Raw genomic sequence first — 11,077 nt, forward strand, 5'->3', positions numbered from 1 at the left:
GCCCATTACCATGTGACTGCAATCCCCGATGTGGGATTAGATTAGATAAGAATGTCAATCGCACGAGCGGCCGACCATAGCATCGGCTCCACGATCATTGCACTGGCCATCGCCACGTTGCGAGGCCGATCCAATGCTTGGGGTCCAATTACACCGGGGAATGGATGATCGCGACGCTCGGGTAGCCAATTACAATGTAATCTAGATCTCCGGACACTGATCGAAATGCGATTACAATCGTCCACGCGTGCGCTCTCAGAGTCTCACGGCGTGCTCCTCTCGACGCGGCCTCTCTCTCTCGACGCGGCCTCTCTCTCTCGACGCAGCCTCTCTCTCTCGACGAGGCCTCTCTCTCGACGTACCGCCGACGATGTCTGCCCCGCCTGGTCGCGCAAACGCAGCGCGTAATTATACCTCAGCAAAGCGCAAGATTTGCAGCATCTGTGGGGAAGATTTCAACGTGAAGGGTCTCGCGTCCCATGAGGCGGCGTGCGCAAGATCGCAGGAGCGTTTGAACCGTGACAGACAGCTTGCGGCTCAGATCGCTCAAGCACAGCGAGATGGTAAGTTGTATCACGAAGCTACTGAATTAAATATTAATCAGCTGTTTGTTGCTGTAGCCGAGCAGGAGCGATTCAAGAGATTTCGGGAGGAAATGGGGAGTGTTGGAACTAGTTCACACATTGGTAGCTACATTTCCCAATTACCGGATGAGCTTGTTCACGATTGCCCTCGCTTTAGGCGGCCCTGTACCGGGGCCCAGCAACATAGAACATGACTATGAGCCTATACCTCTCGGTGAGTAAATTTTTGGCAATACTGTACATTACAGCACAATCCGCAGCATGCCATGAGTCAAATGCCTGATGTCGCAATGCCCTGACGATGCCCTGCTGTGGATTGAGTTGTAATCTACAGTAGTTTGTCAATTGTATCATTATTGATGAACTTGATTGTGCTAGGCTCCCAAGCCCCACAAGATGTAGTACATGATGGAGACTTACAAGTCCAGATGGGAGCCCAATGTATTTAGTAATTTTTCAGAGAGATGCCACAATCTAATTGATTGTGCTGTCATTTCAGTGCATGAGGTAGGGGATATCAAGACTCAATATCACCCCAAAACTGGCAAGGCTTCCATGGTACAGTCCAAAGCAGCATATGATGCAGCTGAAGAACAGTTCAGGACACCACCTCAGCCCCCCGATAATCCTTGGCGACCGTACCGTACTCGATCAGACTTTGGATTTGCAGATATCGCTTTGAGCGCGTGTCTGAACGAGGAGCATGTTGAAGCACTCATTAAGCTCATCAAGACAGTGGCATCTGGCCAGGATCAATTCACAATATCAAGTCATGCAGAGCTTCGTAAGCTCAGGCAGTCTGCATCAGCATATCTGACACCAGTATGTTCATTTTTATTTTAAGTATGAATGGTCTATCATGGATTGACTGTATGTCACAGTACCAGGAAATGAAGATTCAAGTTCCTTATGAAGATGAAGTTCGTGATTATAAAGTCTGGGCCTGTGATCTCTGGGACTGGGCAACAGATCAGTTGCATGATCCTCGATTGACACCTCACTGGGCCTTTGATTCCCTCCGACTCTTCAGATGGAGTGGCACAAAATGGGTCCGTTTTCGAGATGAGCCATGGACAGCTAACATGCTCTGGGAAGTTCAGGTGAGTTCTCAGGCATAATATATTGATGACTAAATTGACACATAAATAGTCAGTACTTCCAGAGGGTGGAACACCATTTGGGTTCATTGTCTATGCTGACAAGACCAAACTCTCATCATTTGGCACACAGAAGGGATATCCTGTCATGGTCCGCTGTGCCCAACTTCCTATTGAGATCCGGAATGGAAATGGGATAGGTGGTGGTGCCATTGTAGGTTGGTTGCCAGTGGTATGTGATTGCATGATATATGTCATGGTCTATGGCTTGATTGAATTAACACAAATATTGTTACAGATTGATGAAGGAACTGCTGAAGAAGGAAAGAAGAACTTTGTTGATCACAAGAGGATTGTCTGGCATGAAGCATTCTATCTGTTCATCAAGAAGATTGAAGTCCTTGCCAAGACTGGCTTTCAATGTGACCTTCCCAGTATCATGAGGAACTTTTACCCATTCCTTGTAATGCTTGTTGCTGATTATGAAGAACAGTATGTCTTGATTATTTCTTGTGTTTTGAATCTAATGGACCTTTCAGATGTTTCATGGCTATGATCCGAGGGGGCCACCAGAGCCTCTGCAACTGCCCACGTTGTCTTGCAAAGTCAAAGGATCTGACACTCCTTGAACAACATGCAATCCCTCGCACCCCAGAGAACATGCAGGCAGTTCTTGCTGAAGCTCAGGCCCCAGGAAACACTAGGGCTGCAGCAGACAAAGTACTGAAGGATTATGGGCTCAGAGGAAATCCAGTTTGTGATATTAGTTCAATATTATTCCCCAATCTGACTATCACTCAGAATGTTTTCTGGAAGCTCCTCAACACAAACCCCTACAGGGCATTGAGCTTTGACAAGCTGCATGCATATGACAGTGGCTTGCTTGGAGATCATATATGGCCAGAAACTGTGTCTTTAGTGACAGCCTTAGGGAGGTGGGCAATTGCTAAGGTTGATGAACAGTGGGTCTTAAGTCCTCTTGATTTCATCCAATGATTGACCTGTTACAGAGCAAGTAGCTTCCCAATATGGAGGGGTCTTACCCATTTCAAGCAAGTTGTGAACATAAACTTCAATGATGGCCACAAATTCCAGGATCTGTCCAAGGTATGGTCATTGTGGGTCAGTATGTGAATTCAAATCACTGATGACTGCTTGAGATTATTCCATATGTTGTCCATAATGTCATTGCCACTGAGCTAGGCAGTCAAGGCCACCTTCTACTGTGTCTTCTCCGAAAGTATCTGGAGTTGGACATGTATTTTTCCTTCAGAGTCCAGACTGAAGATACAATTGCAGCAATTAGAACAAAATTGCTTGAATTCTCTCAGTGCCTCAAGGTAGATCCTCACTCCATTGAATCCATGAATGTGGCAATTGACATGTACTACCTAGGACCTCCAGGAGGAGACTGGGCCAGATGGGAAAGACTGGAACTTCCCAAAGGTTCATTCTCATCAACATGGTCCTGAAGATATAGAAGACAAGGGGATTACTGCCAACTACAACACAAAGCCATTTGAAAAGATGCATGGGTCTCTCAAGAAATCATACCTGCGGCGTTCAAACAAACGAAATGTAGAGAACCAGGTGAGTAACACTGTTCATACTGGTCATAGATGACAATAACAAGTCAGATAGCTATTGACAGCAGAACATGACCTTGCTGTCATGCAGATCATCCGAGCTAACATTGAAGACTATGATGCATTCCATACTGGAGTTGAAGAGGAGGATGATGAAGATGACCCAGATGACAATTCCACATCAGCTCGGAGAACATCCACTAGAGTTATCTTTGATGACCGGATCTCTTTTGGAGCACCAGAGAAGCCCAAACCCCTGGCTGAGCTGCAAAACCATGTCATGGATCTGCACAAAGATGTCACTACTGTCCTGGATGTCCTGGAGATCAGGTCTAGGAATGGTGACAAGATCTCAGTTGGACCTCATGATGAGGTGTGTAGTATGAAGATATATATTCACTATTGTCTATTGAATTTGTCACAGGTTGTGGAGTACAGATTCCTCAAAGTCAGCTATGAATCTGAAGAAACCTGGAAACAAGAGACAGACTTCCTCCGATGTACCCCCTCATGGTTTGGGAAGGAACGTCGAGACCATGTCATCATTGACACGGCAGAGGGCCCCATCTTTGCATGCCTTCTCATGATGTTCACATGCACCACGGCAGACGGTGACACCCACCCTTTTGTCATTGTCAAACCACTTGATGGGCCGGTGGAGCCCCAGGAGAGGGACCGGGTTTTGGGATTTTATAGGGTTCAGCCAAGTGCATATGACGTGGAGGTACTCCCTGCACAGGCTATCATACGAGGGGCCTTGGTGACACCAGACCATGGAAGTCCAGCTGGCAGGAGCTACTTCGTGGTTGACAATGATCCAGACATGTTTTGTAGGCTCAACTCACTACGTAGGAACCGGTTCCGGTAGATCTTGATGTACTGGTACAGTTGCTGGGATTCGCGGTTACACCGCAGCTTGAACACTGATGGCAGCGACAAAGATCACGATCATGTCCGAGTCTGCGCCGACAGCAGGCAGCGGCGCAGGCTGGGGCCATCATTGGTCTGCGTACAGACAGCCTGAGACGACCATGCAGACAGATGAACATACAGACGGCAAACAAGCGTACAGACAGACGTGCGCGCAGTGTGCAGCAGCATCCGAGTAACATCATCGTGTGTCCATCAGTACTAGTAGTTGACGATCTGCTACCAGTAGTACGGTATCACTGAAAGTCGCCGTCTAGTCACAGTATGCCCGTCGGACTTATGTCTGGAGGGAACGCGGCAGCGTCGACGATGATGTGCTTGATGTCCGCGAGATCTTTGCTATGACAATTCCCATCAGACGTATGACGAAAGCATGGATAAACGCAGTGGACATACTCTCTGCAACGACTTGAACACTGCCTTCTCACACAGGTTAGCAGATATGATTGGATCCGGGACGATCGCAGTGCGCGAACATACCGTTTCCGAGGATAGCTACTTGAGGCGCATGGACAACTTGAAGGTTTCGAGACATCTCGAGCTGGAGGTGACCCTGCTCGGGCTTGTTGTCCTTGAGCGTGTCCAACGGGAACGACGTCGCAGGTTGAGTTGCCAGATCATGTTCTGCGACATGTAGCCTGAGATGCCAACCACCTGTAAGACGCCGAGTCACGACCGGCGGCCCTCCACCTCAATACTCGGACTCAGGCTACCTACTTGCTCAATGACGACCATCGGCGGGTTGTCCTCGTTGTTGTTGTTGACAACCATCGGGCCGTCCTCGTTGTTGACGACTCGGAGCTGCATGCCAATGAGATCGTTGTTGACGAGCTGCATGACGAGACCGTCACTGTAGCCGTACGCACGCGCCGGAAACGGAATGCCCATGATCACTTACAGATCAAATGCGAGATCTGGGGACATCGCTCATGGCGCAGTGACCCATACTGTATACATGCATCATCCGCCAGCGGAGCGTTTGCAAATCGCGCAGCCGCAACGATGTCGATCAGTACTTGGGCATTGGCGAGGCGTCTATATGCGCAGCGGATTGACTCACCCTGCTTGTCCTTCGACATCGCAAGCCATCGCTTCAGGTTGGCCAAGCTACGTGTACCGTGCCGACGTCATTGATGCGCGAACTGACCGACTCGGAGCCTGATTCAGAGGTGGTGAGTTTGTCAAAATTTCGTGTGACATGTACATCGACGTTGATACTCACAACAATGGAGTCGCAGGGCAACCATGTGTAACGTGCTACGTGCTCGGTGTATTTCTTGAGCAATACCGTGACGTTCGCAGCCTGAGGGGACGATGTAGTATACCGCGACCAACGTCGTGATAAGCTCTAGTGGTGAGAACCTCAGTAACAAGGTGAGGTATCAACAAAGCAGTCTAAGATGAGCGATGGACAATGCGTCAAGTTTCGACTTACCTCGGAGTACATGATAGCCGTATCAAGCAACTCAGACGTCCTGAAGACGGCCTTGCGTAACAGCTCGCCGAGGGACATGGGCTGTGAGGAGGAGGAGGAGGAGGAGGAGGGTGAAGTTCACTATCCGATAAGGTTCGTTTCCGGCGTCCTTTGCACGTCGCGCACGCATCGAGCTCATCCCCACGTGTTCCTCCTCAGCCTCACATGCAAGCAACTCGTGCCTCAAGGCCTCAAGCTCAAGCTCCAAGCTTCAAGCTAGGAGTCAACCCGCGTCGCCGTCTCACTTACGCGCAGATCAGTATAACACCGCCACCCCACTGGCAGCAAGCATGTCGCGAATTTGCCGATGCGGCCCGCCCCGTCGAACACACTCGTACCTCAAGCTCGCTTCAAGCTAGGAGCGAGCCCGCGTCGCCCTCTCACTTGCGCGCCGATCAGTACCGCACCGCCACCCCAGCAAGCATGTCGCAGATTTGCCGATGGCATGAGGAGGCCGGGAACTTGGAGGAGAAGGTCGCCGTGCAAGGCAGTCGCCTGCTTGCGCGCACCGTGTTGCGTTGGTTGCAGAGGATGAAAAGGGTGAAGAGGTCGGCGTGGGGGGCCTTCGCGCGCGCAATTCATCGCTTGGTGAGTTTCAATACTAAGACTCAATCGTCTTGTTAATACGGGTCAGCTTCCCGGACGACGAGTATCTTGTTGGTGACAAGAACTTGGACGTGTTCCACTCCAACCCCAAGTACTACGCTGACTTCGGTGCAAAACTTCTCATTGGCCGCAAGATTGACGACCCGGTCGTGCCCTCCCTCCCGCCGTGCTACTCGTCGCTCGCGAAGATGCCCGAGACGATCACCTCGGGCGCGAGCGCGGCAAACCCGAACGTACTCATCCAGTTGAAAGCCTCCATGCGTCGCGCAGAGCCTCAAGGAGGCGGAGCAACGCCTGCAACAGGAGCGCGTGTGGGAGGCCCTCAAGAGCAGCAACCCGTCGGCCTCGAGCGTCCATAGCCTGAGCCTGCGGAGGACACGCAGCATCGGCCCCACGAAGGACCCTGCCGCGCAGTCGTCCTCTGGTTCGTCGGGCTCGGGTAGGAGGGAGCGCCTGCGGGACCTGCCTGCGCCGTCGCTCCCGCCACGAAGGAAGATGAGCCCTCCCACGTCACCCGTCTCAGGCTCCACGACGCGCTCGTTCGAGTCCGTCGCGCGCGAGCATCCCGACCTCGTTATCGCGCACCCGCGGTGCGATCTCGATCTCGCCCTCCGTGTCCGCTTGCACCTCGCCCACGCGCGCGCCGCCGCGGCCACTGGCTGACCTGCCCGCAGAGTTGCCCCTGACGCACCCCGACTGCAAGCCGACGCAGCCCGGCGTCAACAGCGAGCGCAGCGGCCCGAGCTCGCCCTCCACGACGGGCGAGTTCCCGCGCGTGTTCCGCAGCAAGAGCATGAACCACCCGTCGCCCCCGCCGCTCCAGCCACTGCGCCCGAAGCCCCTCGAGAGCGTGCAGCTGCCCCCGATCGCGTCCGCCTCGCCATTCATGAGCCCATCGCGGCCAAGCTTCCCGAGCTCGGGCACGGGCGCGGGCACGCATAGTCTGAGCAGTGACCACTCGCTCTCGGGCGTGGGTCGCCCGCGCCCCGAGGAGGTCATCCAGGAGCCCATCGCGAACTTGCAGAGAACCCTCTCGAGCTTGGGCCAGAAGGCCGCGCCGAGGTTGGACAGCGCGAGGTACAAAGCGGAGGCGGCGTTCAACCCGCGCGGGTTCGTGCAGCACTCGCACTTGCGCCCCGGGCTGAGTGGTCTCAGCGGCCGGTGGGCCGTGCAGGAGGGCGAAGAGAAGCTGCTCGACAGCGATGACGAGGCTGTGAGCGAAGGGGAGAGCTCGGTCGGGCAGGATATCACCAGGGACTCGGCGAGGAACCCCGGTGACGAGGAGCCGGAGTGGAGTCAGCGGCTGAGGAGGCTCAAGATGGGCGAAGTGGAGAACAACGGTGGGCGGGAGAGCCCGTCGCGCAGGAGCTTTGGCGTCGAGAGAGACGGGCTCAAGTGGCCGGCCGGCGAGGAAGGTGCAGCGCGATTGGAAGCACTGGCCTTTCCAGGTCATCGGCAACATCATTCAGGTGTAGTACCGGGGCGAGACTCGTGAATTCGTGAGTTTTTTTTTTGTTCCTGCATGCGTATGACAGCTATCTCAGGCTGAAGTTGTACATCAGACTCCGGAGGAGATCTCTGCCATGGTCCTGAGCAAGATGAAGGAGACTGCTGAGGCATACCTCGGCAAGACCGTCACCCACGCAGTTGTCACTCCCAGCCTGTGCATTACTTCCACTTGCGTGGCCTTTGGCCAGTTACTGATCGCATGTATAGACTTCAATGACGCTCAGCGTCAAGCCACGAAGGATGCGGGCACGATTGCTGGTCTGCAGGTCCTCCGTATCATCAACGAGCCGACGGCCGCAGCCATCGCGTATGGTCTCGACAAGAAGGGTAGCGAGTCGCAGATCATCGTCTATGATCCCGGCGGTGAAACTTTCGAGGTCTTGCTGCTGTCTATCGACGACGGCGTGTTTGAGGCCTTGGCGACTGCCGGTGACACCCACCTCGGTGGCGAGGACTTCGACAACCGCGTGATGGACCATCTCATTAAGCAGTACAAGAAGCAGACCGGCATCGATGTGTCAAACAACTTGCGTGCAATGGGCAAGCTGAAGCACGAGGTTGAGAAGGCCAATCGTACACTGTCCAGCCAGCAATCGACTCGTGTCAAGATTGAGAGCTTCGAGAACGGCAACAACTTCTCGGAGACGCTTACTACTCGGGCGAAGTTCAAGGAGATCAACATGAACCTCTTCCGGAAGACGATGAATCCGGTTGAGCGGGTGCTCAAGGACGCGAACCTTAAGAAAGAGGATATCGATGAGGTGAGTACCCAATCGGTGCGAAGCATTTGGCCGTCGTCTGAAGTATAGCAGGTTGTTCCACGACTCGGAGCTCCCCACTCTTGGTTGACTCGGAGTAGGCTGACATCGAGCTCGCCGCGGAGGCCTCGTACATCACTCCGCGTACGCGCAATACATCGCTTCAAGTTGGTGAGTTCTATTATCACATGCTGGGTGTGCACTAAACGTGTTGGTGACGTATCTGTACCTCATAGTCATGCTCAACAAGTACCATCAGATGGGGTACTGCCTCGTCGTCGCATTCAAACTTCCCGCAAGCCGCCACTGTTCGTATCGTATCGATCAGGTACGTATCAATACCGCACACTCGAATATCTGTGTCGGCTAATCTTGACACCATCTGCATGCCCTCAGGCCTGATGCGGCAGTACGTACTACACCAGTCATGGCTCTGGACAGGTATACACGTTACTAAATCCACTCTATCTCCTCCGACAAGCACGCGGACGGCTTCGATAGTAGCCGCCCCGCGCCTCTGCTTCTCGACTTCCCGGACGTCGTCAGAATCGTATCTTCGCCTGGTGGCACCTGGAACGACAAATCAGTGAGTCATGAACGTTGTACATCTTACAGCGTGCTGATGGTATGTGATCCTTACACCGGGGATGCTCTCTGTATCGGTCAATCCGACGTTGAGCTGTTCCGTAATCATTAAGGGCTGCCGCACAACTCGGGATGCCTGTGCATACAGGTGTAGCACTCAATTGTAAATCGACAGGTGGTAACGCATTGCCGTCAAACAAGATTATGGCACGCGGTGCAGCCAGCGAACAGCCTCGCCCAGAGGTGTGTGTTCTGAGGTAAGTACGTGCTGCTCCCACTTTGTACTTGAGGACGGTGCAGGTGTCGACGAGTCCACGCCAGGTTCTCCGCAAGTCCGTGACGCCTTCCCGATGCGAGGGGCCCCACTCCGTCAACCACCGGCACTGCGCCCCACTGCTGCCGCTATCACGATGCGAGGTACCCAGCCTCGTCAACAATCGGCATCGCGCTCGATTCCTGCCAGTTCCCAGGGAGCCGAGGGCGAAGAGAACTTCAACTTGGACGTCAGCAGCAGCGATGATGACCCGACAGACGGTCTCGCAGTCGCGTCATCAAACTCGCAGGCCGCGCAGCCAGCATTGCCGGCGCCTGGACCAGGTGCAACGATTGAAGACTACAAAAAGGTGAGTCTGCAAATGGCACGAGAGCAATACACGACTCACTGTGAGTGATTATACCAGGCCCTTTCGTTCTATCAAGTTGAGTATGCACGAATGCGTACGGAGCTACGCGAGGTCAAGGTCGAACTCGCCACCCTGCAAGCTCAGAACCAGGGCCGTGGCAAGCGGACTCGTGTTAGCAAAACGAAGGGGATCGGTGAGCTTGACGAGAGGCTCGCCGTGGCGGCTCGGCAATACGCCTTGCTCGCCTCGCCATGGTTGAACCCTTCTGCCTTCGACTATCAAGAATGTCCTGACGTCGATCCAAACTCGAAGGATCGATACGAGGATGATGAGTCGAGGCGACAAGGGAGTGCAGCCGAGCTCTTCAGCTGGGTGCCACCCGATCTACACCCAAGGATCGAAAATGCAGATGCCGGATTTGTCCAACTGGTAAGTTCTTGAGTATCTCGTCCCCGACACATGAATAATTTACTCTCAATCACAGTTTAAGACCGCCATGCAGGGGGCACGTTCGAACGCGGTCAATAATGTCCTACACTGCGCCAACGAGATCTTCGGCATGCCGGCATTACATTTCGCTCGCAAAGGGTCGCACAATCGCGCTGAGGACGCCGAGATGCAACGCCTGATCTGCACTTCAGGCAAACCGAAGGACTACGGCGACATCGTGCCCGTCCTGTTCCCGGCCGAAGACCGCGAGCCCCTTGATAAGCAGATGCCACGCATGTTCCAGAGCATGTACCTTGTAAAGGTATGCCCTATGAATAGCTTTCCGCACGCGGCATGCTGATTTCCGCAGGCTGCTAAGGTGATGTTGTTTGGGAAGCAATCTCTCACCCGCGCAGGCGGCGCACAATCGGGTAAACAACCCGTTGGCAAGCAGTGGCACATCACGTCTCCCACGGATGGTCTGATCGCGTTTGCGGCCATCGTTGTGAGTGTTTGCGAATTTCTTACTACTCTCCGTATCTCGCTGATATACTACTCGCAGGTTCGCTACCTGCTCTCTCCGGACGCTGCACTTGAGGAACGGGGCGACGAGTCGAAAATCAAATATTTTGACTCGTTCAATCTGTACAAGGAGCTCATCGCCCGCATGAGTGCAACGCGCAAGGCGTCACTTGTGGCCTTCTACCTCGAACACGTGTTCTCCATCAAGATTTCGCTGTCTTCGGAATCTCAACTGGTGACTACCCCCGGCATACCGCAAGCCAACACGCTTTCCCGCTTACTCCTGGCGATCAACGAAGACAGCATCTGCGAAGTCGACAACGATGACAATGTCGATGTTGACAGCACGGATTGGGCAGACGACCACCCTGCGG

General features: G+C 53.6%; 3 protein-coding genes across 3 annotated transcripts; 2 read left to right on the forward strand and 1 right to left on the reverse strand.

The window, feature by feature from the left end:
• Positions 1–276: 276 nt before the first annotated feature.
• On the forward strand, positions 277–4,135 carry C8Q71DRAFT_826723 (uncharacterized protein; the record flags this gene model as incomplete). The annotated part of the gene is made up of 15 exons (XM_047926300.1): positions 277–563; positions 621–686; positions 742–798; positions 963–1,025; positions 1,084–1,406; positions 1,466–1,684; positions 1,734–1,913; positions 1,980–2,173; positions 2,221–2,434; positions 2,483–2,643; positions 2,692–2,788; positions 2,842–3,021; positions 3,086–3,271; positions 3,323–3,640; positions 3,692–4,135. The coding sequence occupies exons 1-15, from the start codon at positions 371–373 to the stop codon at positions 4,133–4,135; spliced, it is 2,895 nt and encodes a 964-aa protein (XP_047785057.1). The 5' UTR covers positions 277–370.
• Positions 4,136–4,454: 319 nt separating this feature from the next.
• On the reverse strand, positions 4,455–5,034 carry C8Q71DRAFT_852752 (uncharacterized protein; the record flags this gene model as incomplete). Its single annotated transcript, XM_047926847.1, has 4 exons — positions 4,455–4,531; positions 4,594–4,617; positions 4,678–4,851; positions 4,911–5,034. 4 exons carry the CDS (start codon positions 5,032–5,034, stop codon positions 4,455–4,457), a joined length of 399 nt encoding a protein of 132 aa, XP_047785058.1.
• A 1,060-nt stretch (positions 5,035–6,094) lies between these two features.
• Positions 6,095–8,635, forward strand: C8Q71DRAFT_793802 (heat shock protein 70 family; the record flags this gene model as incomplete). The annotated part of the gene is made up of 6 exons (XM_047925504.1): positions 6,095–6,219; positions 6,306–6,426; positions 7,693–7,746; positions 7,840–7,926; positions 8,011–8,547; positions 8,591–8,635. 6 exons carry the CDS (start codon positions 6,095–6,097, stop codon positions 8,633–8,635), a joined length of 969 nt encoding a protein of 322 aa, XP_047785059.1.
• Between the last annotated feature and the right edge of the window lie 2,442 nt (positions 8,636–11,077).

The sequence above is a fragment of the Rhodofomes roseus genome, assembly GCF_022264815.1.
Source record: "Rhodofomes roseus strain CIRM-BRFM 1785 chromosome Unknown C8Q71scaffold_1, whole genome shotgun sequence".
In the NCBI taxonomy this organism is placed as follows: domain Eukaryota; kingdom Fungi; phylum Basidiomycota; class Agaricomycetes; order Polyporales; family Fomitopsidaceae; genus Rhodofomes; species Rhodofomes roseus.